The 27968-nt window shown below is 41.3% G+C and overlaps 1 protein-coding gene across 2 annotated transcripts; it reads left to right on the plus strand.

Moving 5' to 3' along the window:
- The first annotated feature begins 819 nt into the window (after positions 1–819).
- gnb5b (guanine nucleotide binding protein (G protein), beta 5b) lies at positions 820–27968 on the plus strand. 2 transcript variants are annotated; one of them, XM_060923065.1, is made up of 12 exons: positions 820–945; positions 4762–4873; positions 5224–5360; positions 5528–5569; positions 6416–6492; positions 8172–8304; positions 13715–13858; positions 14425–14516; positions 14720–14768; positions 15922–16018; positions 25302–25468; positions 27622–27968. In XM_060923065.1, exons 1-12 carry the CDS (start codon positions 820–822, stop codon positions 27631–27633), a joined length of 1188 nt encoding a protein of 395 aa, XP_060779048.1. In that variant the 3' UTR covers positions 27634–27968. The 2 variants fall into 2 exon arrangements, with proteins under 2 accessions (XP_060779048.1, XP_060779047.1); XM_060923064.1 differs by lacking the exon at positions 27622–27968 and having other exon boundaries at positions 25302–26443.

Consider the following 27968-nt stretch of genomic DNA (forward strand, 5'->3'; position numbering starts at 1 on the left):
CATCTTGTGAAATGTTATAGAAGATTAAGTGCTGTCTTGTTGGCAAAAGGGGGTTGTACGAAGTATTAACATCAGGGGTGCCAATAATTGTGGCACACATGAGTTCATGTAAAATAATTATTTCTTCATGTGGGATTTTTTCCCACTGAATAAATGCACTTGCATTGTTGTCCTGTATTATTAAAAAATATATATTAGAAGCCTAAGAACATATCTTAACGAGGGGTTCCAATAATTGTGGAGGGCGCTGTATAGTATTTATCCGTGTGTGTGTGAGAGCGAGAGACTGGCTGCTATTTTAGGCTGTAATACCTGCACAATCCTCTGTAAGGAGATTAGTGTATCTGCATCTCAGTGTCTCAAAACCTCACGGCTCACACACACACACCCCTACGGACAAAGCTCACTTATAAGGTAAGCTCATATTTTATTAATCGATGCGTTCCTGTTGTATCTGATACAGTGCAGATCTGATCTTATCGTGCGCTCGGTGTTTGGATACAGAACTGAAATGATTTAAATCTTCGTTAAGAATCAGAATAGCATTGAGGTTCCACTCATCCAAAGAGGAAAACAGATTTAGAAATAAAAATGATAAAGATCCTGTTTAAGGTTCAGGTCAGGCGTGTAAATGTTTTCAATCAGCCAGCAAGCTCTGATCAAAACTGATGTAGCTTCATCATGCAGTTTCATGTTAACATAAGAGTCTGGAAGGGGGCGTGGCTTAAAGTTTGAAGGTGGGGCTATATCAATTAGAATTGATGTAGTTGAAAAATGTGTTCTGTAACATTATCCAGGTCCATCCTCGCTCCCCTCATCATGTGTGACCAGACGTTTTTAGCGATCACGTTCGGCTCCTGCGACAGCTGCAGCGAGAACAAACCCCTGATGAACATCTACCTCCAGAATGAGCCGGTCAACTACTGCTCCCTGTGTGTGGAGAAGGTACCACGAGTTCCTTACGTGTTCCTTATGTGTTTTATGCGTTCCTGCAGGGTTTCCCTTGTTTTCGTCTGTTTTCAGAAAGTAGCACCTTAATCCCGGTGATGAACATGTGCACACAAACACTTCACGTTCAACATCTCATCTCATCATCTGTAGCCGCTTTATCCTGTTCTACAGGGTCGCAGGCGAGCTGGAGCCTATCCCAGCTGACTACGGGCGAAAGGCGGGGTACACCCTGGACAAGTCGCCAGGTCATCACAGGGCTGACACATAGACACAGACAACCATTCACACTCACATTCACACCTACGCTCAATTTAGAGTCACCAGTTAACCTAACCTGCATGTCTTTGGACTGTGGGGGAAACCGGAGCACCCGGAGGAAACCCACGCGGACACGGGGAGAACATGCAAACTCCGCACAGAAAGGCCCTCGCCGGCCACGGGGCTCGAACCCGGACCTTCTTGCTGTGAGGCGACAGCGCTAACCACTACACCACCGTGCCGCCCCACATGTAATATTTAGGTCTTTGTTCTTTATTTTCACAGGATTACATTTTTTAAACATAATTTATTTTGGCGTGATTTTTATTTTTTAATGCAAGATTCATTTATTCTCATCACATTATTATTTGCACTTTTTTTGTTTACACGGTTCATTTTAAGGTGATTGGTTTATTTCCGTGTGATATTTTTTTTCAGTCTAATGCGAGATTTCACTTGATTTTTGTTTGTATATTGTTTTGTAATTTTTTTATGATTCTCATTCATCACTTGTCATAAAAAAAAGTTTATTTTTCATTGATGATTTTTTGACTGTTTTTTTCTTTTTACTTTTTTTTCCCCATGTGCTTCACGTCCTGGTTTATGATTTATTTCATGATTCATTTATTTTTCACATGAGATTTTTCCACTTATTTTTTTTTAATTTTTACATTATTTTACTTCAGTTCATGATTGATTGTTTTTTGTTTGATTTCTTTCACACAATTTATTTATTTTTTCATCGTCACACTTCACGTGAGATTTTTTTCATTCGTTTATTTTTATATGATTTATTTTCATATGTAATATTTTCACACAATTCATTTGGTTTTGTATTAATTTTTCACTTATTTATTGTTTATTAATTGTCGTGTTTGTTCTTTGCTTGTAATCCCAAGTTACTTCCAGTCATGTGTGAAATATCTGTGGCTTTTCTGTAAGGAGCGTTCTCTTCAACTGGTGACAGGAAGTCCTGTCCTGATACACACACACACTAATGGACTCTTTAAAAATAACCCTTATCTTATCAGCTCATGTATAACACACGTACACAGAGATACTTTACAAGCACTCTTTCCTTTATTTATTTATTTATTTATTTATTTATTTCATTTTTTGCATCTCTGTAAAAGTCTGCAGGTTTTAATTTATTTTTGTTCCTTTTTATCTTTAACCCTACACACGTTCCTGTTGGGGGGCGGCACGGTGGTGTAGTGGTTAGCGCTGTCGCCTCACAGCAAGAAGGTCCTGGGTTCGAGCCCCGTGGCCAGCGAGGGCCTTTCTGTGCGGAGTTTGCATGTTCTCCCCGTGTCCGCGTGGGTTTCCTCCGGGTGCTCCGGTTTCCCCCACAGTCCAAAGACATGCAGGTTAGGTTAACTGGTGACTCTAAATTGAGCGTAGGTGTGAATGTGAGTGTGAATGGTTGTCTGTGTCTATGTGTCAGCCCTGTGATGACCTGGCGACTTGTCCAGGGTGTACCCCGCCTTTCGCCCGTAGTCAGCTGGGATAGGCTCCAGCTTGCCTGCGACCCTGTAGAACAGGATAAAGTGGCTACAGATAACGTAACGTTCCTGTTGGAGATCTTGCCTCCTGCCTCCACTGTGGGTTCAGACTCTCCGGACTGAACCATGAGCCGGGTTCAGATTGGGGCCGTGTTTCTCCCTCGAGGTCCTGGAGTTCTTTTCGACACACAACATTCACTCTCTCCACCTTTTTCCTTCAGCAACATCAGTGTATTCATAACCAAATCATCTCGAAAACCAAATCAGAGCCCAAACTGAAGCTGGTTATTGAAGATGTGTTTAAAGATCCTCCCTGATGTAACCGTTGTCCCGGTGTGGGCCAGTCTCCTCTCCACACGCCGGAGTGACACCGAGAGGACGAGCCAAGGATTCAGCTCACAGCAGGGCTTCACAAACACCACCACAGTGCATTTCTAAAAAGAAAAGGTAGTGTTTTAAAGATATATCCCACACTTCAGTTATTTTTGTGATGAGCATTCTTGTGCACTTTGATGGATTTGTTTGCTTGTTTGTTTGCTTGTTTGTTTGTTTGTTGTACTGTAGATTTGTAGTGATGTGTGATGGTGAGCTCCAAAGGACACGGCTCATCCTAGGAGTTTATTTTTATTTATTTATTTTCAAGAAACAGACTTGAAAATCCCTGGCTGGTGTTTCGTCTTTAACTGTTTGAGTTTCATCATTAATCAGATCCCTGAGTTTATAAAAGCAGGCAACAAAATCCAGAGGTTTGAAATGGGAGCATCTTCTCTTCCTTATTCCACCTTCAGCTTCTATCTATCTATCTATCTATCTATCTATCTATCTATCTATCTATCTATCTATCTATCTATCTATCTATCTATCTATCTATCTATCTATCTATCTATCGGCAGTTTTTTGTTTGCTTGTTTGTTTGTGTATTTATTTATTTGATGGCAGTTTTTGTTTGTGTATTTATTTATTTGATGGCAATTTTTTGTTTGTGTATTTATTTATTTGATGGCAGTTTTTGTTTGTTTGCGTATTTATTTATTTGATGGCAATTTTTTGTTTGTTTGTGTATTTATTTATTTGATGGCAGTTTTTGTTTGTGTATTATTTATTTGATGGCAGTTTTTGTTTGTGTATTTATTTATTTGGTAGCAATTTTTTGTTTGTGTGTTTATTTGATGGCAGTTTGTTGTTTGTGTGTTTATTTATTTGATGGCAGTTTGTTGTTTGTTTGCTTGTTTTTTGTTTGTTTGTTTAAGAAGAAGCACTTTAAAGTTGTGGGGTGTTTACAGCTGTGTGCTGAACCTGGAGAAGTTCTTCCACCCGTGCGCTTCTTCGATGATGAGATGCAGCCGGAGCTGTGTTTCTTTTGCATTCTTTATTCTTTACATTTTATAATAAATGCATGATGTGGATTGTGTGTTTTTTATTTTGTTTGTTTGTTTTTACTGGTTATCAGTAATTCAGCACCTCATGGTGATCCACAGGAGAGGTGAAGAAAGGGTGTTGTTTTTTTCTTTCACCACTAGGGGCGCTGAATAAACGCGATGAGGTCTGAACTTAAAGAGGGGGTTTTCTTTTCTTTTCTTTTCTTTTCCTTTCCTTTGTTTTGTTGAATCATTTTGATCTTTTGTGGCCTGCAAAGAAAATTAGTTTATACTGAGATTATCTCTGACATTTTCAACTATGAGCTTTTTTAAGGTTCAGATCTGAGCAAATTATAGAAATGATTAAAAAACATATTTTGATGGTGTTTTTATGCTTTATGGGAAATTTAAGCATCCAGATTCTACACTACACTCTGACCAATCTCTCTCTCTCTCTCTCTCTCTCTCTCTCTCTGTCTGTCTCATTCTGTCTGTCTCTCTCTCTCTTGCTCTGACTCTCTCTTGTTCTGTCTGTGTCTCTCTGTCTGTTTGTCTGTCTCTCTCTCTCTCTTGCTCTGACTCTCTTGCTGTCTGTCTCTTTCTGTCTCTCTCTCTTGTCTGTCTGTCTGTCTGTCTGTCTGTCTGTCTCTCTCTCTTGCTCTGTCTCTGTCTCTCTCTCTGTGTGTGTATAGATGGCGTGTCAGGGTCTGGTGAAGGGGGAGAGCGTGGCGTCGCTGAAGGCCGAGGCAGAGAATTTAAAGGTCAAACTGGAGCAGGAGAGAGCCAAACTCCACGATGTAGAGTGTGAGTATCAAAGGCCACACCCCAAACCACCCTCACTCACACAGGCCACACCCCAAACCACCCTCACTCACACAGGCCACGCCCCAAACCACCCTCACTCTCACAGGCCATGCCCCAAACCACCCTCACCCTCACAGGCCATGCCCCAAACTGCCCTCACTCTCACAGGCCACGCCCCAAACCACCCTCACCCTCACAGGCCATGCCCCAAACTGCCCTCACTCACACAGGCCACGCCCCATCATTGACGATGATGATGATGATGACAATGATGATGATGACAATGATGATGTTGATGATGATGATGATGATGATGATGATGACAATGATGATGTTGATGATGATGTCAGTGAATCAGGTGGCAGAGAAAGTGGAAGCTCTTGGTGCCGTCACACTGAAGAGCCGCCGCACACTGAAGGGTCACAGTAATAAAGTGCTGTGTATGGACTGGTGCAGTGACAAGAGACGCATCGTCAGCTCCTCACAGGTCTCTCTCTCTCTCTCACTCACACACACACACACACACACACACACACACACACACACACACACACACACACACACACACACAAGGTTAAAGGTGGTGTTGAAGATGATGCTGAAGGTGATGGGTTTGTGATTTATTAATGACACACACTTTCACTCTCTGTCCAGGATGGGAAGGTCATCATCTGGGATGCCTTTACAACAAACAAGGTAAATTCACTAATTACTATTCACTGGACAGATGGAAAGACGGATGGATGGACAGATGGATAGACAGACAGACAGATGGGCAGGCAGGCAGACAAACGGATGGACAGAGGGACAAATGAATGGACAGACAGAGAGATGGACAAATAGAGGGACGGACAGATGGATGGATGGATGGATGGATGGATGGATGGACAGATGGACTGACAAACAGAAAGATGGATGGACAGATAAATAGAAAGACAGACGGACAGGCAGGCAGCCAGCCAGACAGATGGACAGAAGGATAGATGGATGGACGGGTAGACAGAGAGATGGACAAACAGAGGGACGGATGGACAGATGGACAGACAGACAGGCAGACAGGTGGACAAATGGAGGGATGGACAGTCAGACGGATGGACAGACGGACAAATTGAGGGATGGATGGACAGACGGACGGACAGATAGACAGATGAATGGACAGACAGACGGATAGACGGACAGACAGACAGATGGGCAGACAGATAGACAGAGATAATAATCATAGCAAGAATGTTACTGTGATACTTTGTCTGCATGCACTTGTGTGTGTGTGTGTGTGTGTGTGTGTGTGTGTGTGTGTGTGTGTGTGTGTGTGTGTGTGTAAAGTATAATTTAAAATTAATAATTCAGGGAAAATAGTAATATGGAAACAGGAAAGTTGTACCTCAAAAATTTCACTAAAATGAAATAATTAATACAAATTCAAATAAAAATGTTTAAATCCTGCAAATAGCATGACACTAACCCACTGATGAGTGTTAACTCTGTGTGTGTGTGTGTGTGTGTGTGTGTGTGTGTGTGTGTGTGTGTGTGTGTGTGTTCCAGGAGCACGGTGTCACCATGCCGTGTACGTGGGTGTTAGCCTGTGCGTACGCTCCCTCCGGCTGTGTGATAGCGTGTGGGTGAGTGTTCGCTAATCACACTGATCTGAGAACAGAGTCAATCTGTGAGGAAGCTCAGAGCTCCAAGGTATGAAAATCACGAGGAGGCGGAGCTAATTGCAGTCAGCCAGCCACACCCACTGCTGGTGTGTGTGTGTGTGTGTGTGGGGGGGGGGGGCCTTACAGTCCGAGGCTTACAGCTTATAGTGCACATGGTGCTATGAACAGAACTCCGGTAACATCAGTGTTATCTCCTTTTTCCACCAATGCAAATCAGGTGCTAGTTCTGGGTTGGAGCTCGTGCTGGTTCGGAGCTGGTTCAACTTGCAAACTTTGTAAGAACCAGTTTGCTTTTCCACAGGCTAGAGAGCCACATCATTACACCACTGTATACATCTGTACACGCCGCGGTTTCCCCAGCAACACTCGCACCAAGAGCAACAACAGCGAACTACGTTGTTTCTGTATAAACGTTGCTCTGGGTTTGGAAGCCGACACTGACATTCAGAAACACACTTGTGCTGATTGTTGTGAAGTTAAGCACCTAAAATAATTTGATTCTTTTTAACGCTGAATGTAAAATGCTAATATTAATCCTTTGTTAGGCTTAGCCCTTGGCTAACTACCTTCCCGCAGTGACCCCGCTGGTATCGAGCACATCTCAGTTTAACAAATCTAATAAATGAATAAATAATAGACAGATTTTTATCTTTACAGTTAGTCTTTAGGCTGATGGCAAGGCGGCGGTCACCTGCTGTTTGGACACACCTACAGTCTCGCTACTGCTGGGATGCCATTGTACCAGAATTCAGCTCTCTACAATTTGTGCAGAATTTCTGTGTCCCAGGAGTCATTTGAGTAAATCTGCAGCCAGGTCAGGCGTGGCACTGGGAGAAGGAACACGAATTACTGCTTGTGTGTCCCAGTCCGAAAGCAGGTTGCAATTGTCGACCTGAAGCTGGCTACCTGCGGTGAATACACAACCATCAGACATCTTGTTGGGGTCGGACTGAGCACTGTGTTTAATCGCGTTCAGGAAATCATTACAGTGCTACTTCCCGTCCACAATACATGTCCTGATGTTGTCAAATTGGTAGAAATGGCCATTTTTTCCCAAAATCGTTGGAGAGTACCACTGATACCCATTTTCAACCAACAGGGAATGGGTTCTTGAACCAGTTCTGTTCAGGGTTCTTTGAACTTTGGTGCCAGCTACTGTTTTTCACCAGTTTTGAGCTGAACCGTTATCATCAAGGATGTCTCATGAACGGAGGGCGTGGCACAATTCACAACAGGAGTAAACAGTCATGCAAAATAGCAGCGCGCATTGATTACCTGAGTTTTTGTTCTGTTTTTACAGATATTTGTTTTCAGTCCATTATTTCTGAAGATGTTTCCTTTTCTGTTGCGCAATCCATTACTGAGCTCTGTTTCTTCTCCAAACTAATGACACACCCACCCACTGATGTCATCATGATTCGTGCTGGAAAAACCAGCTATGTTTTGTTTCCAGGTGGGAACCAACTTTTCAGGTTCTGAACCAATTTATTTTTGGTCAAAATGCTGTGAACGGTTCAAAATTTGGTGTATGAACCAGAAGAGAACCCATTCCCTGTCAATTGAAAACTGAATGCATTCAGTTACTATAGTGAGAGTAACAGAAATATCTCTCTCTCTCTCTCTCTCTCTCTTTCTCTCAGTGGGCTGGATAATAAATGTTCTGTCTATCCTCTGTCTCTGGATAAGAGTGAGAATTTGGCAGCGCAGAGGAAACCAGTGGCTGTTCATACCAACTATCTCTCAGCCTGCAGCTTCACCAACTCTGATATGCAGGTGTGTGTGTGTGTGTGTGTGTGTGTGTGTGTGTGTGTGTGTGTGTGATATTTGACACTCTTTCTGAATTTGATGCCTGCAACACATTCCAAAAAGTTTGGTACAGGGGCAACGAAAGACTGGGGAAGTTCTACAGGTGAACAGGTTCATGAGTAATTGGAGATGTTCGGTCATTCTTGAGCAAGGATGGGCCGAGGTTCAGCACTTTGTGAAAAACTGCTTGGGTCAATAGTCCAACAGTTTAAGAACAACGTTTCTCAACATAAAGTTGCAAGGAATTTAGAGATTTCACCATCGACGAGCCATAATATCATCAACAGGTTCAGAGAATCCAGAGAAACTTCTCTGCATGTAATGGCCAAGACCGAAAAACCAACACTGAACTTCCATGACCTTCAACCCCTCAGGCAGCACCGTGTTAAACACCAACATGACTGGAAGGACATTACTACATGGGCTTGTGAGCACTCCAGATATTTACTCTGTTATGAGTAAACACAGTTCATCTCTACATCTACCCTGCAAAGAGAAACCCGAATATCAACAACATCCAGAAACCCTGCTGAATTCTCCACGCCTGAGCTCATCTGAGATGGACTGCGGCAACGTGGAAAAGTGTGCTGTGGTCTGACGATTAAAAGGAAAATGACCACTTAGATTATTACCAGAATAAAGTTCAAACACCAGCATCAGTGATGGTACAGTGGTGTGTTAGTTAGTGCCCATGGCAGAGGGAACTTACACATCTGTGAAGGCTTTATTAATGCTGAAAGGTCCATACAGGTTCTGGAGCAACATGCTGCCTTACAGATGACGTCTTTTTCAGGGACATCCCTGTTTATTCCAGAACGATGACACCAATCCATATTCTGCACGTCTTACAACAGCATGGCTTCATAGTAAAAGAGTGCAGGTGCGAAACTGGCCTGCCAACTTCCCAGTGAAAATGTATGGCCCTTTCTGAAGTGCAAAATATAACAACTGAAGTCGTATATCAAGCAAGAATGGGAAAGAATTTCACTTTCAAAACTTCAACAATTAACGTCCTCAGTTCGCAAACACTTACCGAGTGTTGTTTTAAGAAAATGTGATGTAATTCAGTGGTAAACACGCCCCTGTGTCAAATTTTTTTTGGAACATGTTGCAGGCGTCAAATTCAGAACTAGAAAAGCACTCGGGGAGCGCAGACCTCTGCCAAGAATCCTTTAAAAAAATCCTGGATCCAGAAGGTGATCCGGATCACTGCCAAAATTTAATGGATTGTTACTTGTGCCCAGTCACACCTCTGGAAAAAATTTCAGAGCAATCCGTTCATTACTTTTTCCGTAATGTTGCTAACAGACAAACAAACAAACAAACAAACAAACAAACAAACAAACAAACCAACGCTACCGAAAACATAACCTCCTTGGCGGCGGTAATAATAATAACTAGAATGCATTTCCAGAGAATATGCGAAAGTGTGCTTGCTCAGGTGCGCCGCCATGGCGACCCAGCAAGAGAGGCGACCACACGCCCACACGACAAGGTTTGTGTCAACACGCGAAAGTTTGGCCAAGACACAAGGCGGATTCTCATATGGAGATGACAGGCTGGCAAGTTTCTCTACAGGGACATCCCAGAGCATCACTAACATGAAAATGTAGATGTGATTCTAAATCCGTAAAGAGATATGACCCAAAACATGTTTTTGCTCATTGTGGCGCCCCTAGTGGCCAAATGACACCAAATTTGATGAGGATACATGAACTGGTGCTGAAGGTCATCTCAACAAATATGGTCTTGATACGTCAAAGTGTTTCTGAGATATGAGCCAAAAAACATTTTTGCTAATTGTGACGCCCCCTAGTGTCCAAATGACACCATATTTGAGGAGGGTAGTTTGGATGGTGTCCAAAGTCATGCCACTAAATATGGTCTTGATACGTCAAAGCGTTTCCGTGATATGAGCTCACTTCCTGTTTGGTGGCTTCGCCATCGACTTTGATTGGCTGCCATGGGCGAACACTTCAACGTATGAGAGCGAAACGAATATCATTCTTTAGACATGGACTGGAGATCATGTGTGCCAAGTTTCGTGATGATCGGACAAAACTTGTGGCCAGGGTCACTCTACCTTCACTTTGGACAAAATTCAAAATGGCGGAAAATCTAATTAGGTGTAGAATGACGTCATAGGGTGTGTTGGAATCATCTAGCTCCAAGGATTCCAACAGCACCAGACTTATGAAAATCAGACATACGGATCAAAAGTGACGTGCATGAATGCATGTAAGACTGTGATCAGTTGGTGGCGCTAGAGCGTGAGATGTACCAACATGAAACTTGATGAAATCAATCAGGGTCCGCTCCTCTATCAGTGTACCACGTTTCATGACTTTACACCTTATGCTTTGGCCTACAGAAGGAAAAATCTGTTTTTTTGCGTCGCACGCCCATTCATTTCAATGGGGAAAAAATTAATCCTTTAAAAAAATCCTGGATCCAGAAGGTGATCCGGATCACCGCCAAAATTTAATGGATTGTTACTTGTGCCCAGTCACACCACTGGGAAAAATTTCAGAGCAATCCGTTCATTACTTTTTCCGTAATGTTGCTAACAGACAAACCAACCAACAAACAAACCAACGCTACCAAAAACATAACCTCCTTGGCGGAGGTAATGAGTGTCTGTTTACAATAAACAATAAAGTTTATCAGTTTGAATATTAAATATCTTGTTTATGTATTGCGTATGGGGTGGCACGGTGGTGTAGTGGTTAGCGCTGTCGCCTCACAGCAAGAAGGTCCGGGTTCGAGCCCCGGGGCCGGCGAGGGCCTTTCTGTGCGGAGTTTGCATGTTCTCCCCGTGTCCGCGTGGGTTTCCTCCGGGTGCTCCGGTTTCCTCCACAGTCCAAAGACATGCAGGTTAGGTTAACTGGTGACTCTAAATTGAGCGTAGGTGTGAATGTGAGTGTGAATGGTTGTCTGTGTCTATGTGTCAGCCCTGTGATGACCTGGCGACTTGTCCAGGGTGTACCCCGCCTTTCACCCGTAGTCAGCTGGGATAGGCTCCAGCTTGCCTGCGACCCTGTAGAACAGGATAAAGCGGCTAAAGATAATGAATGAATGAATGAATGAATGAATTATGTATACAGTTGAATATAAGTTGACAAGGATTTGTAAATCATCGCTTTCTGTTTTTATTTACACTTTATAGATCATACGTACCAACTTTTTTTTGGAATCAGAGTTGTTGGGGTTTTTTTTAAAGCAAAATATATTGTTATTTTTTGCAATGGTAAAGCTTCTTGAGAAAGGGAGAAAAAATTCATTACAAACATGAAGGGAATAAAAGGAGAGAAATATAAAAAGATACTGTAAATAAACAGAAGCAGAAAATTTAGCAATAAAGAGAAAAAAACATTTATATTTAAAGCAAGTTAAGAAACAGGACGGCTGACAGGAAGGCTACGGTAACTCAATGAATCACATGCTACAAACGTGGCGAGCAGAAAAGTATCTCAACACGTCAAGCAATGAGCTGGATGAGCTACAACAGCAGAAGAGCACGTCACGGTCCACGGTTCGCTTCTCGACAGGAAGCTGAGGATACAGTGAGCGCGGAAACTGGTTTTTTACATTTATTTTAATCTGCTGCTGTTGTTGATCGAACTCAAGGTTCAACATGGTGTTGCTTTTCTGCTCATCGTGGTTGTAAACGGTGGTGATTTGAGATCCCGTAGCCGTCCTGTCAGCTCAGGACAGTCTGCTTGTTCGTCTCTTCCCAGAAGAGATTACTCTGACTGTAATCTGGAACTATATTTAGTGTTGACTCTATTTATGTCCTTGAAAGACACGGATGTGATTCTTACGTCATTTACGGCTCGTACTTTTGCAGCGAGAATGAAACGTAAAAAGCAGAAGTGAAAGATTTTTTACTCTGCAGCTTTTTCGACTCGGGAGCATCAGGGATTTTACAGCATGCTATATTTATCATTACCTTTCCACTTACTGAAAGTCGCTTACCCTGTGGAGGGTGTGGTACTGTGTAGAAGAGTCCTAATACTGTCAACTCCATAAGTATTGACACCCTTGAATGAACCTGAACGTGTTAAATAATGAACACCTGCTGCCTCGAGACGGATTTTGATCTTAAACCTATGAACTGGTTTACAATTTATCGATGTGTATTTAATATTTGGTTGGAATGACCGACACCGAGTCTCTTACTGGGACATCTAACAATGTTGGAGAGAATCTTAAACTCGATTTTATTCTCAGTTTTGTGCATGTAGACGTCTCCTAACATCACACCACGGGGCTGAAGTCAGAGTTCAGTGATGAGAGAAAAACACAACGTGAATTTCAGAGGCGTTTCTACGATACAAGACACGCAGCACTTTTTTAAATGTTATAAATTCGCTGACAGCAAAAGTTGAAAGCTACTCAAAAAACCCTTCAAAGTTTATTTAACGTACAAAATTATTTTTTTATTTTTAGATATTAAAATAACATTTTAAATAATAAATTAACAAAATATTATTCGTTAAAATAATAAATAAGTTAATTAATTAAAATTATTAAATATTAATGTATTAATAATAATAAGTAATATTTAACCCTAAAAACAAGAAAAAATATAAAAGATTGCATCAAATCAGCTCCTTCAAGTCTGTTTATTAAAAAGTTATAAAAAGACATTACAATATCCAAGATATCTTAAAGTTTTAAAATGGTATAAAAATTTGTTTTATTACAATATCGATATTATATCAGTGTACAGTGTTGTAACCTCCTGGCAGATGTCACCGGGTTTTGGGAAATATTCTGATGATGTCATCAGTGTTCAATGTTAAATGCTGATTTACCGTAGAGTCAGAAGAATCTTTGTACATGTAATAAAAATATAAGAATAATTTTTAATTAAATTCGTTTTATATGTAGTATATACACAGTACGGCGGCACGGTAGTGTAGTGCTTAGCACGATCGCCTCACAGCAAGAAGGTCCGGGTTCGAGCCCCGTGGCCGGCGAGGGCCTTTCTGTGCAGAGTTTGCATGTTCTCCCCGTGTCTGCGTGGGTTTCCTCCGGGTGCTCTGGTTTCCTCCACAGTCCAAAGACATGCGGTTAGGTTAATATGGGACGGCCTTGGGCTGAGGTGCCCTTGAGCGAGGCACCGAACTCCCAACTGCTCCCCGGGCGCTGTTAGCATGGCTGCCCACTGCTCTGGGTGTGTGTGTGTGTGTGTGTGTGTGTGCTCATTGCTCACGTGTGTGTTCACTGCTTCAGATGGGTTAAATGCAGAGAGGAATTTCACAAGTGTGTGATGAATAAAGTTCTTCTTCTTCTTTACTGAATATATTAATGCTCATCCTCACACCTGTAGAGGGAGACGCTGAGTCTATCTGTAAGGTGTGTGTGTGTTCAGATCCTGACTTCCAGTGGTGATGGTACCTGTGCATTATGGGATGTCGAGAGCGGGCAGCTGCTGCAGGGTTTCCATGGTCACTCAGCCGACGTGCTCTCGCTGGACCTCGCTCCGTCTGAGACAGGAAACACCTTCGTCTCTGGAGTTAGTATTCTTCGCACCCCCCCCACACACACACACACACTCACACTCCTCACCACTGTTGGGCCCTTGAGCAAGGCCCTTAACTCTCTCTGCTCCAGGGGCATTGAGCCCAACCTCCCAACACGCTGGGATACGAGAAGATAAAGATCTCACTGTGCTGTAAAGTCCAGGTGACAAATTAAATCATCTTCTTTATCATCATCTTCTTCTTCTTCTTCTTCTTCTTCTTCTTCTTCTTCTTTATCATCATTATCTTCTTCTTCATCATCATTGTCTTCTTCTTCTTCTTCTTCTTCTTCTTCTTCTTCTTCTTCTTCTTCTTCTTCATGCTCCTCACACCAGCCCTGAGCAGGTCATTGGATCTGCAATGTGCCAAAGTTTTCCTTAGACACTGTTTGTATCTATTTGTTTGTTATTATTGTATTCATGATAAAAAGGTGAGAAAATATCATGATACAAAAATAATATCAGCACAAGACTCCATCTCCGTCTGTGTGTGTGTGTGTGTGTGTGTGTGTGTGTGTGTGTGTGTGTGTGTGTGTGTGTGTGTGTGTGTGTGTGTTTAGGGCTGTGACAAGAAGGCTAATGTGTGGGACATGCGCTCCGGTCAGAACATTCAGTCCTTTGACACTCATGAGTCAGACATCAATGGTGTCAAGTGAGTTACACGCACGCATGCACACATGCACGCGCGCACACACACACACACACGCATGCACAAACAAACACATGCACACACACATGCACAAATATGCACACGCACGCAAACATACACTTTCAGTAACTAGTGTAAACAAGCTGTTTAAGTTGTTTTTACTCCATCTCTTTGCACTGTGTGTGTGTGTGTGTGTGTGTGTGTAGGTACTACCCGAGTGGTGATGCTTTTGCCACTGCCTCGGATGATGCTACAGTGAGTTTCTCAGCTTCAGTGTCAAACAACACACACACACACACACACACACACACACACATACACACACACACACACACACACACACAGATAAAGTACATACAATGATTTACACAGTATCTCATCTCATCTCATTATCTGTAGCCGCTTTATCCTGTTCTACAGGTCGCAGGCGAGCTGGAGCCTATCCCAGCTGACTACGGGCGAAAGGCGGGGTACACCCTGGACAAGTCGCCAGGTCATCACAGGGCTGACACATAGACACAGACAACCATTCACACTCACATTCACACCTACGCTCAATTTAGAGCCACCAGTTAACCTAACCTGCATGTCTTTGGACTGTGGGGGAAACCGGAGCACCCGGAGGAAACCCACGCGGACACGGGGAGAACATGCAAACTCCACACAGAAAGGCCCTCGCCGGCCACGGGGCTCGAACCCAGGACCTTCTTGCTGTGAGGCGACAGCGCGAACCACTACACCACCGTGCCACCGATTTACACAATATTTTAATTGTAAAATATTATATATACATTTTAACACACCTGAGAATAAAAGTAAAAACTAATTTTAATGTTTAAATACATTTTAGTACAAAACCAGAATATCTAAAATTAATATTTAACTACTAATTTTAAATCAGTGAAATAAATAAATCAATAAATATTCATTTATAGAGCACATTTATACATTTAAAATGCAGCTGTAAGTGCTGTACAGTATGATTCTTTAATAATAATAATAATAATAAGTGCAGTGACAGAGAAAGTAAATAACAAACAGATTGCTCATGTGATCAGTGAATCATCACGTGTGTGTGTGTGTGTGTGTGTGTGTGTGTGTGTGTGTGTGTGTGTTCATCAGCTCAGAGTTCTTGCTTGTGTGTTTTATCCTTATGACTGAGTGGTGTGTGTTTGAGTCAGCGCTCAGCGAGTGATGATTAAAGTCTGCGTTAGTTTTCTGTCAGAATGTTGCAGTATGTGGAGTAAAGGTGAGTAATAAACTCGCTATAACAGTGTCATTAAAACACAGGGCTCATAATTCACCAGTCAGTGCTAAATAATGCAGAAGAACATGCAGGAGCGAGTGTGTGTGTGTGTGTGTGTGTGTGTGTGTGTGTGTGTGTGATTTGTGTCCTGCTGTGTTTTAGTGCCGTCTGTATGACCTGAGGGCGGACCGTGAAGTGGCCGTCTACTCGAAGGAGAGCCTCATCTTCGGTGCCTCCAGTGTGGATTTCTCCCTTAGCGGTGAGAGCAAAGGATAACGCTAACGCTAATGCTAGTGCTAATGCTAATGAGGCCTGAGGTGGTTTATTACAGTCACTGGTAGGAGCAGGATAACAATTACAAATCACACACAGCTGTGGGGAATCACACCAATCACAGCCATATCATCCCCTCCATTATACTGCCCTCACCACCAGGCCTTACAGAGGGACACGGCACTGATCAGGCATTATAGAGGCATTATAGAGGCATTATATACGCATTATACAGTAGAGGCATAGTAGAGGCATTATATACGCATTATAGAGGCATTATAGAGGCATTATATACGCATTATACAGTAGAGGCATAGTAGAGGCATTATATACGCATTATAGAGGCATTATATATGTATTATAGAGGCATTATAGAGGCATTATATACGCATTATACAGTAGAGGCATAGTAGAGGCATTATATATGCATTATAGAGGCATTATATACGCATTATAGAAGCATTATATATGCATTATAGAGGCATTATATACGCATTATAGAAGCATTATATACGCATTATAGAGGCATTATATATGCATTATAGAGGCATTATATACGCATTATATATGCATTATAGAGGCATTATATATGCATTATAGAGGCATTATATACGCATTATAGAAGCATTATATATGCATTATAGAGGCATTATATATGCATTATAGAGGCATTATATACGCATTATATATGCATTATAGAGGCATTATATATGCATTATAGAGGCATTATATATGTATTATAGAGGCATTATATACGCATTATAGAGGCATTATAGAGGCATTATATACACATTGTAGAGGCATTATAGAGGCATTATATACACATTATAGAGGCATTATATACGCATTATAGAGGCATTATAGAAGCATTATATATGCATTATAGAGGCATTATATACGCATTATAGAAGCATTATATATGCATTATAGAGGCATTATATATGTATTATAGAGGCATTATATACGCATTATAGAGGCATTATATACGCATTATAGAGGCATTATAGAGGCATTATATACACATTGTAGAGGCATTATAGAGGCATTATATACACATTATAGAGGCATTATATACACATTATAGAGGCATTATATACACATTATAGAGGCATTATATACTCATTATAGAGGCATTATATATGTATTATAGAGGCATTATATACGCATTATAGAGGCATTATATACACATTGTAGAGGCATTATAGAGGCATTATATACACATTATAGAGGCATTATATACGCATTATAGAGGCATTATATACACATTATAGAGGCATTATATACACATTATAGAGGCATTATATACTCATTATAGAGGCACTATATATGCATTATAGAGGCATTATATACACATTATAGAGGCATTATATATGCATTATAGAGGCATTATAGAAGCATTATATACACATTATAGAGGCATTATATACGCATTATAGAGGCATTATATACGCATTATAGAGGCATTATATACACATTATAGAGGTATAGAGTATATTTATTCTATCCACATTCACTGGATATGAGCAATCATGCGCTCTGATTGGCTACTCTACTACTAGGATATCAGCTCATATACCGTGAGTAGAGAAAAACAAAATGGCGGCGCGTGTTACTGAACCAACCCAGGATGAAATAAAACCTCTAATTGAAAACCAAATCCCACAACAAAATATGGAATGAAAGTATTTGATGGTAAGAGCATATCTTTTTTTTTTTCAAGAATTATTATTATTGCATTTTTCACAAATTGCTCCTGTCATTTCGCCGGTTTGTTTACATTCTAAGCGGAAATGGTTTTGTCGGACGTTTTGTATAAAGATTTTATTTATCGAACTTGCAAAAAAAAAAATGCTCCGTTTCTCAAAATCCAGTGAATGTGGAGAGAATAAAACAGTTATTCCACTCGATCTCGTCGTACATGGATTCTCATCGGCTCGTTCACAGGGATCTGACCGCAGGAGCTGTGACCTGCTGTAATAACCTCAGACATAAATCTATAAAATAACCCTTGTATCCTCTGTGAGTGCGTGTCGGTCTGCTGAGGATCACCTGAATCACTGACCTTTGACCTTTCTGATTGCATGTAACTGTTGGAGGTTAGTTCTGGCCTGAGATCAATTTCAACACTGTGTGTGTGTGTGTGTGTGTGTGTGTGTGTGTGTGTAATTATCATTACTGCAAATGTTGATGGCCAAAGTTCAGGACACGCCCACTCACTCTGCAGGGTTATAAATGCTTTATGAAGGATTATAAATGTGGGAAAGTGCTGCAGTTTGATGAGAGTGAAATGAAAACTCACTCATGGGTTGAAAATCTATGAGAAAATGTAAGACGCCTCATCAAACAGAGATCAGATCGCCTTCAGTCCTGTACCGTATAACAGAGCTGATATTGAGGTCAAACTGAGGAGAAAATAATTTCACTTTCATTTTACAGAAATTTTCTGGATTTTTTTTTTTTTTTTGGACTCATCGAGACCTGTAAACGGAATGGATTATACGGTTCTTTCTGACAGTTCTGTAAATGCTGACAAGATTTTGAACCATAAAGATAAAAAAAACAGACTGGAGAGATGTACAGTACTGTGCAAAAGTCTTAGCGCCCTTGTTGTTGTTTTTTTTTCAATCCAAACTTTGTTATAGATTTCTATTTTATGACTTCTACATTATGGAGTCAAAACATTACAAAAGCATTTTAGAGTTCCAAACATTCGGGCGGGTTTCCAGCACAAAATTAAACGCTACAAGGAAAATTTTTTTTATCTGAGCAGCATATTCCACATATTAAGAGAGCACTTTTCCGATTTAAAAAAAAAAAAAACCCTAATGAAGGCTGCTGGGGTTTTGGTGTAAAATGAAGAAGTGAGTGTGACAGTCAAAGTCTCCAGAAGAACTGCGGCTGGTTCTATAAGATGCTCAGTAAAACCTACAGATCATTTCCGCATAAAACTGCACTCACTGGACCTCAGACTCCTGGGGTTTTTTTAAGCAAAAGGGAATTTCGTCTCACACCAAATGCTGACTTTGTGATTATTGATTTCTTCTTCAGCATTTCTTTGCATGTTTCCTAAAACTTTTTTGCACAGGACTGTGTGTACAGTGGTGCTTGAAAGTTTGTGAACCCTTTAGAATTTTCTATATTTCTGCAAAAATATGACCTAAAACATCATCAGATTTTCATACAAGTCTTAAAAGTAGATAAAGAGAACCCAGTTAAACAAATGAGACAAAAATATTATACTTGGTCATTTATTTATTAAGGAAAATGATCCAATATTACATATCTGTGAGTGGCAAAAGTATGTGAACCTCTAGGATTAGCAGTTAATTTGAAGGTGAAATTAGAGTCAGGTGTTTTCAATCAATGGGATGACAATCAGGTGTGAGTGGGCACCCTGTTTTATTTAAAGAACAGGGATCTATGAAAGTCTGATCTTCACAACACATGTTTGTGGAAGTGTATCATGGCACAAACAAAGGAGATTTCTGAGGACCTCAGAAAAAGTGTTGTTGATGCTCATCAGGCTGGAAAAGGTTACAAAACCATCTCTAAAGAGTTTGGACTCCACCAATCCACAGTCAGACAGATTGTGTACAAATGGAGGAAATTCAAGACCATTGTTACCCTCCCCAGGAGTGGTCGACCAAAAAAGATCACTCCAAGAGCAACGTGTGTAATAGTTGGCAAGGTCACAAAGGACCCCAGGGTAACTTCTAAGCAACTGAAGGCCTCTCTCACATTGGCTAATGTTAATGTTCATGAGTCCACCATCAGGAGAACACTGAACAACAATGGTGTGCATGGCAGGGTTGCAAGGAGAAAGCCACTGCTCTCCAAAAAGAACATTGCTGCTCGTCTGCAGTTTGCTAAAGATCATGTGGACAAGCCAGAAGGCTATTGGAAAAATGTTTTGCCAACGGATGAGACCAAAATAGAGCTTTTTGGTTTAAATGAGAAGCATTATGTTTGGAGAAAGGAAAACACTGCATTCCAGCATAAGAACCTTATCCCATCTGTGAAACATGGTGGTGGTAGTATCATGGTTTGGGCCTGTTTTGCTGCATCTGGGCCAGGACAGTTTGCCATCATTGATGGAACAATGAATTCTGAATTATACCAGCGAATTCTAAAGGAAAATGTCAGGACATCTGTCCATGAACTGAATCTCAAGAGAAGGTGGGTCATGCAGCAAGACAACGACCCTAAGCACACAAGTCGTTCTACCAAAGAATGGTTAAAGAAGAATAAAGTTAATGTTTTGGAATGGCCAAGTCAACGTCCTGACCTTAATCCAGTCAAAATGTTGTGGAAGGACCTGAAGCGAGCAGTTCATGTGAGGAAACCCACCAACATCCCAGAGTTGAAGCTGTTCTGTACGGAGGAACGGGCTAAAATTCCTCCAAGCCGGTGTGCAGGACTGATCAACAGTTACCGGAAACATTTAGTTGCAGTTATTGCTGCACAAGGGGCTCACACCAGATACTGAAAGCAAATGTTCACATACTTTTGCCACTCACAGATATGTAATATTGGATCATTTTCCTCAATAAATAAATGACCAAGTATAATATTTTTGTCTCATTTGTTTAACTGGGTTCTCTTTATCTACTTTTAGGACTTGTGTGAAAATCTGATGATGTTTTAGGTCATATTTATGCAGAAATAGAGAAAATTCTAAAGGGTTCACAAACTTTCAAGCACCACAGCAAGAAGGTCCGGGTTCGAGCCCCGTGGCCGGCGAGGGCCTTTCTGTGTGGAGTTTGCATGTTCTCCCCGTGTCCGCGTGGGTTTCCTCCGGGTGCTCCGGTTTCCCCCACAGTCCAAAGACATGCAGGTTAGGTTAACTGGTGACTCTAAATTGAGCGTAGGTGTGAATGTGAGTGTGAATGGTTGTCTGTGTCTATGTGTCAGCCCTGTGATGACCTGGCGACTTGTCCAGGGTGTACCCCGCCTTTCGCCCGTAGTCAGCTGGGATAGGCTCCAGCTCGCCTGCGACCCTGTAGAACAGGATAAAGCAGCTACAGATAATGAGATGAGATGAGATTATATCCTATTTGGCAAAAAAAAAAAGCTTGAACCTGTCCAAATCTGTCCATTTTCTGATCTCTGACCTCTCTTATCAACAAGGCGTTTGTTTTTTCCACCCACAGAACTGTCGCGCACTCACTCTATGATGTTTTTTGTTTTTCACACCATTCTTTATTAAATCTAGAGACTGTTGTTTGTGTGTGAAAACCCCAGGAAGGAGATCAGCAATTTCTGAAATACTCAAACCTTCATGCGCCATTTGGCTCAAACCAACACCCATGCTACAGTGAACGAGAGATCACGATTTTTCCCATTTGGATGTTTGAACATTGTGAACATTAACTGAAGCTCTTGGTTTGTATCTGCGTGATTTGATGCATCAAGAGATCGGCTGATTAGAAAACAGCAGGTGGATGGATAGGTGTTCCTAATAAAGTGGCTGGTGACTTCATTAAACTCTGGTCTTTCCTCCTGTACCTTCAGCCCTTTCATTATCTCTTCACTATCTCAGATAACCTCAGGGCGTGACGTTGCTGTAAAACCCTGTAAAAGCTCACACCGTCACACTGATTGATCAAGTGTGATTGAACTGAACGCTTGAGTACTTCGTTTTATTCTTTTTATGTAAACAGGGTGAAGTACCTTACAGCTCCTAGCGTGTCATTTCCTCTCAAGAGGGAGTTCAGCCACTGTAGGGAATTTACTCACACACTCCGGGGTTTCACATAATTTTTGACCTTTAATTCATGAAACTTTCTTCCCGTTAAGGCGTCGGTGGTAAATTTCACTTTGTTTTTTTTTTGTTATTTATACTTCAAACTTACCTTAAAGTCCCAAATTTTTTGAAAGTACCGATTAGTCATTAAAGATGTTATTTTTGCAGACTTTTTGTTTTAAAACCCATAAGTTCATGTGCATACAGTAGGTTTATTGTTCAATTTTAAATATTATTATTACTGCATGGTTTGCTAAAATTAGGTATGTTTTGTTGATATATTTGCAACCAAACGGTAAATATAGAGCAGTATAGCTTGAAAAGGTTTCTAGCAAAGCAGGACATTTTGGATTTTTTTATATATATATATATATATATATATATATATATATATATATATATATGGCGGCATGGTGGTGTAGTGGTTAGCGCTGTCGCCTCACAGCAAGAAGGTCCGGGTTCGAGCCCCGTGGCCGGCGAGGGCCTTTCTGTGCGGAGTTTGCATGTTCTCCCCGTGTCCGCGTGGGTTTCCTCCGGGTGCTCCGGTTTCCCCCACAGTCCAAAGACATGCAGGTTAGGTTAACTGGTGACTCTAAATTGAGCGTAGGTGTGAATGTGAGTGTGAATGGTTGTCTGTGTCTATGTGTCAGCCCTGTGATGACCTGGCGACTTGTCCAGGGTGTACCCCGCCTTTCGCCCGTAGTCAGCTGGGATAGGCTCCAGCTCGCCTGCGACCCTGTAGAACAGGATAAAGCGGCTAGAGATAATGAGATGATGAGATGATATATATATATGTGTATGTACATATACAGTAAATCAATAAATACTTTACAGACATTGTAATATTTCAATATGAAGCTTTAGAGATATGTTCCAGAGTAATGTGAATCAAAATATTACCTATAACTGCTTGCTAAAACCAGCCAGAAACACATTAGCCTCATATTAGATAAGCCAGCTAGCATTACCACCAGAGTATGTTTCGAGATAAAAAAAAAATATATATATGAAATCTCGTTATCTTTAGCCGCTTTATCCTGTTCTACAGGGTCGCAGGCAAGCTGGAGCCTATCCCAGCTGACTACGGGCGAAAGGCGGGGTACACCCTGGACAAGTCGCCAGGTCATCACAGGGCTGACACATAGACACAGACAACCATTCACACTCACATTCACACCTACGCTCAATTTAGAGTCACCAGTTAACCTAACCTGCATGTCTTTGGACTGTGGGGGAAACTGGAGCACCCGGAGGAAACCCACACGGACACGGGGAGAACATGCAAACTCCACACAGAAAGGCCCTCGCCGGCCACGGGGCTTGAACCCGGACCTTCTTGCTGTGAGGCGACAGCGCTAACCACTACACCACCGTGCCGCCCTGTGCGTATATATATATATATATATATATATACACACACACACACACAGTGGCATGCAAAAGTTTGGGCACCCTTGCTGAAAATGTCTGTTACTGTGAATAGTTAAGTGAGCAGAAGATGAACTGATCACCAAAAGGCATAAAGGTAAAGACGAGACATTTCTTGAATATTTTCCGCAATATTACATTTTTATTTCCATCATTGACAGGCATAAAATACCAAAAAATGAAAAGGACCTGAAGCAAAAGTTTGGGCACCTGACATGGTCAGTACTTAGTAACACCCCCTTTGGCAAGTATCACAGCTTGTAAACACTTTTTGTAGCCAGCTAATAATCTTTCAGTTCTTACCTGGGAGATTTTCGCGCATTCGTCCTTGCAAAAGGCTTCCAGTTCTACAAGTTTCTTGGGCTGTCTTGCATGCGCTGCTCTTTTGAGATCTATCCACAGATTTTCAATGATGTTTAGGTCAGGGGACTGTGAGGGCCTGGGCAAAACCTTCAGCTTGGGCCTCTTGAGGTATTCCATTGTAGATTTTGAGGTGTGTTTTGGATCATCGTCTTATTGTAGGACCCGTCCTCTTTTTAACTTCAACTTTTTTACAGATGATGTGATGTTTGCTTCCGGAATTTGCTGGTATTTATTCGAATCCTCGACCAATGAAATGTGCCCTGTGCCACTGGCTGCAACACAACCCCAAAGCATGATCGATCCACACCCATGCTTCAGAGTTGGAGAGGTGTTCTTTTCCTGGAATTTGGCACCCTTTTTTCTCCAAACATTCCTTTGCGCATTGTGGCCAAAAAGTTCTATTTTGATTTCATCAGTCTACAGGACTTGTTTCCAAAATGCATCAGGCTTATTTAGATGTTCATTTGCAAACTTCAGACACTGAATTTTGTGGCTAGGATGCAGGAAAGATTTTCTTCTGATGACTCTTCCATGAAGGTCATATTTGTTCAGGTGTCGCTGCATAGTAGAACAGTGCACCACCACTCCAGGGTCTGCTAAGTCTTTCTGAAGGTCTTTTGCAGTCAAACAGGGGTTTTTATTTGCCTTTCTAGCAATCCAATGAGCAGTTCTTTCAGAAAGTTTCCTTCATCTTCCAGACCTCACCTTGATCTCCACTGTTTCTGTTAACTGCCATTTCTTAATAACGTTACAATCTGAGGAAACAGCTACCTGAAAACACTTTGCTATATTCTTGTATCCTTCTCCTGCTTTGTGAGCATCAATTATTTTATTATTCAGAATGCGACAGAGTTGCTTAGAGGAGCCCATGGCTGTTGATTTTAGGGACAAGTTTAAGGAGTCAGAGAATTTATACAGCTTTGAAATCTGCATCATCTGACCTTTCCTAACGAAGAATTTGAACAAGCCACAGCTCAATAAGCTGATTAAGGTCTGGAACCTTGGTAAAAGTTACCTGAGAACTCAAATGTATTGGGGTGCCCAAACTTTCGCATGGTGTTCCTTTTCTTTTTTCACTCTCCAATTGTACAAAACAAAAATAATACACAAATCTTGCAGAAAACGCTGAAAAGAAATGTCTCGTCTTTACCTTTATGCCTTTTGGTGATCAGTTCATCTTCTGCTCACTTAACTATTCACAGTGACAGACATTTTCAGCAAGGGTGCCCAAACTTTTGCATGCAATTGTGTATGTGTATATATATATATATATATATATATATATATATATATATATATGAATTAGCAGACTATAGATATAGGATAAAGATATACGGGGCTAACTATCTAGCCAGCATACTGTGTGTTGTATAAAGCTAAGACTCCATCACATTCAATGCTAATGTGTGTAAATGTGTGGTTTTAGTATTTCTGAGTCTTTTCTCAGGAATTTTTCAACACATCTGAGGTAAATGTTGATGTTCTTGATAATTCTGTCTCATTTCCATTTCCGGTTTCACATTGTCAAAACAAAAGACTTAATAGTTATGATACTGTAGCTTGTTGAACTATTAGCCTCAAGTGTTAGCGAGGTTTAGCTCAGGGCCAATATTTTCGAGTAGCCTGTGTGTTTTTCTGTGTCAGAAGTAGAAATTAATGATAAAACAATGTGTATGAGCATTAATAAATCATTATAGCGTGTTTATTAATGATATGTTCTCTGTGTGTGTCTCAGGGCGTCTGCTGTTTGCTGGCTACAACGACTACACTATAAACATATGGGATGTGTTAAAGGGCACCCGGGCGGCGATCCTGTACGGCCACGAGAACCGGGTCAGTAAGGTCCGAGTGTCACCCGACGGTACCGCGTTCTGCTCAGCATCATGGGACAACACACTACGGGTGAGGAACCAGTCATAGCTTCTCACTACATTCCTGTGAACCCAAGCAGGACTTTCCAGAAGACGTATTCAGTGATAAACAGAGTTCCTGAAAATCCCCAGGTGTTTTAAAGTAGATTTTTAAATGTTTATTCAAACAAAAACAAGAACTAGATCAAACTGTAGAACCCCACACAGCTGGAACACATATAATATAACATCCAGTCCGTATATACACAAATCTCAACAAATAAACTGGTCACTTACTTTCCTCTATTTAACATAATAGTATTTTTTCACTTAAAACATATATGGGGCATAAAAGTATTGGCGCCCTTGACAATAATCGTGCCCGAATGGGAGGTTATATTTTATAGTTTTATGATGTGCACAAATTAGAGAAGGGGTTAAAATATATGAGCCATTAAAGCACCATTAAACTCTATCACGATCCTAATAACTTGAACCCATGATCATATGTATGCAGTGAGGAGGACGGTGACAGAGGCAAAAACCCTGAATTTTAATCGCATTTATATATTGTTGTTGTTGTTGTTTTGATTGTCAAATTTCAGTATTATTTAATTATACACCACAACAACAACAAGCTGTTTGGAAGAGTTGCACGAAAGAAGCTCATTCAGAACGGGCACGATGTGATATATAACCTACAGGAGAGCCTCAGGAGAGCGGAAGGTTTTGAGGTCAGATGAAACCAAACTTAATGTCCACCAGTGTGTTTACTGATAAAAGAAGCTGAGGAAATGGAAACATTCCCCAAACCCAGTGTTCAGTCTGGAGGTGGATCAGTGACACTGCAGCCCACAACCTGGTTTTGTCTGCCAGGAGGTTAAGACATGGCTGTGGATAAAGGTTTCAACAAACAAGCATTCAAATCAATGCAGAAATGGGTTCAGGACACAGAATGCAGTGTTTTTCATTAAACACTATACGTACTGTATGAAGGAGGGATTCAGTGCTGTTATATATTTCAAGGGGTGGCAATAATTTTGAAAACAATGTTTTCAAATTTTATATATTTAAAAAAAGGGCGGGGGGGGGGGGGGGGGGGGAGGAACATAAACTTCCCCATATATTTCAATTTAAAAATATACTGTACCTCTTTGCATACATTTTCCATTTGAGCTCATGAAGGATGCCAATACTTTAGTAACCAGGAACAGATGAACATCTCAACAGCCTCATTGTTTTACTCTGATAGCCACAAGCAAGAGCACACAGTTCTTCCTTATTGGGACATGACAATGGTGTGTGTGTGTGTGTGTGTGTGTGTGTGTGTGTGTGTGTGTGTGTGTGTGTGTGTGTAATGCTGACCTCATCAGAACATTCACATGTGGTTGTTCCATGTGTAAAAATGGAACGTTAACGTCAGAGCTGTTTTACATCAGAGCTGGAAATAATACATACATGATGATCTCTCTCTCTCTGTCTCTCGCTCTCTGTCTCTTTGTGTGTGTCTCTATCTCTCTCTCGCTCTCTGTCTCTCTCTCTGTTTCTCTCTCTGTCTCTCTCTCTTGCTCTCTCTCTGTCTCTCTCTCTTGCTCTCTCTCTGTCTCTTTGTGTCTCTCTTTCTCTCTCTCTGTCTCTCTCTCTCTGTCTCTTGCTCTCTCTCTGTCTCTTTGCGTGTCTCTCTTTGTCTCTCTGTTTCTCTCTCTCTCTTGCTCTCTCTCTGTCTCTTTGTGTCTCTCTTTCTCTCTGTCTCTTTCTCTCTCTCTCTCTGTGTCTCTCTCTTGCTCTCTGTCTCTTTGTCTCTCTCTCTGTTTCTCTCTCTCTGTCTCTCTCTCTTGCTCTCTCTGTCTCTCTGTCTCTTTGTGTCTCTCTCTCTGTCTCTGTCTCTTTGTGTCTCTCTGTCTCTCTCTCTGTCTCTCACTCTCTGTCTCTTTGTGTGTGTTTCTCTCTGTCTCTCTCTCTCTCTCGCTCTCTGTCTCTCTCTCTGTTTCTCTCTTTCTCTGTCTCTCTCTCTTGCTCTCTCTATCTCTCTGTCTCTCTTTCTGTCTCTTTGTGTCTCTCTGTCTCTTTGTCTCTCTCTCTCTCTCTCTCTCTCTCTCTCTGTCTCTTTGTGTGTGTGTGTGTGTGTGTGTGTGTGTGTGTGTGTGTGTGTCTCTCTCTCGCTCCCTCCCTCCCTCCCTCCCTCCCTCCCTCTCTCTCCTACAGATCTGGGCTTGAGTCGAGTCCTCAGTGAGTTCTGGTGTTGATATGAAGATGGATTCACTCCAGACTCCTTTATTTTAAATCCTTTTATCAGTTCTTCATTTCTCTCATGCTGTCCTCAGTCTCTCTGTCTGTAGCTCATCACCACATCCTACATTACTGCTGGATTTGTTTGCACATTATTTAACATTAATTACATCCAGGGTCAGGGCGGTGTGTGTGTGTGTTGATGGAGATGTGTGACATTAATCAGCGAGTGTGTACATTGTGTCGTATTGATGTTTATAAATACTAAAAATGAGCGTCATGTAGTCAAAAACACATTGTGTAGTAATAATGAAAATGTGGAT

This window comes from Neoarius graeffei, chromosome 6 (genome assembly GCF_027579695.1).
Source record: "Neoarius graeffei isolate fNeoGra1 chromosome 6, fNeoGra1.pri, whole genome shotgun sequence".
Lineage (NCBI taxonomy): Eukaryota > Metazoa > Chordata > Actinopteri > Siluriformes > Ariidae > Neoarius > Neoarius graeffei.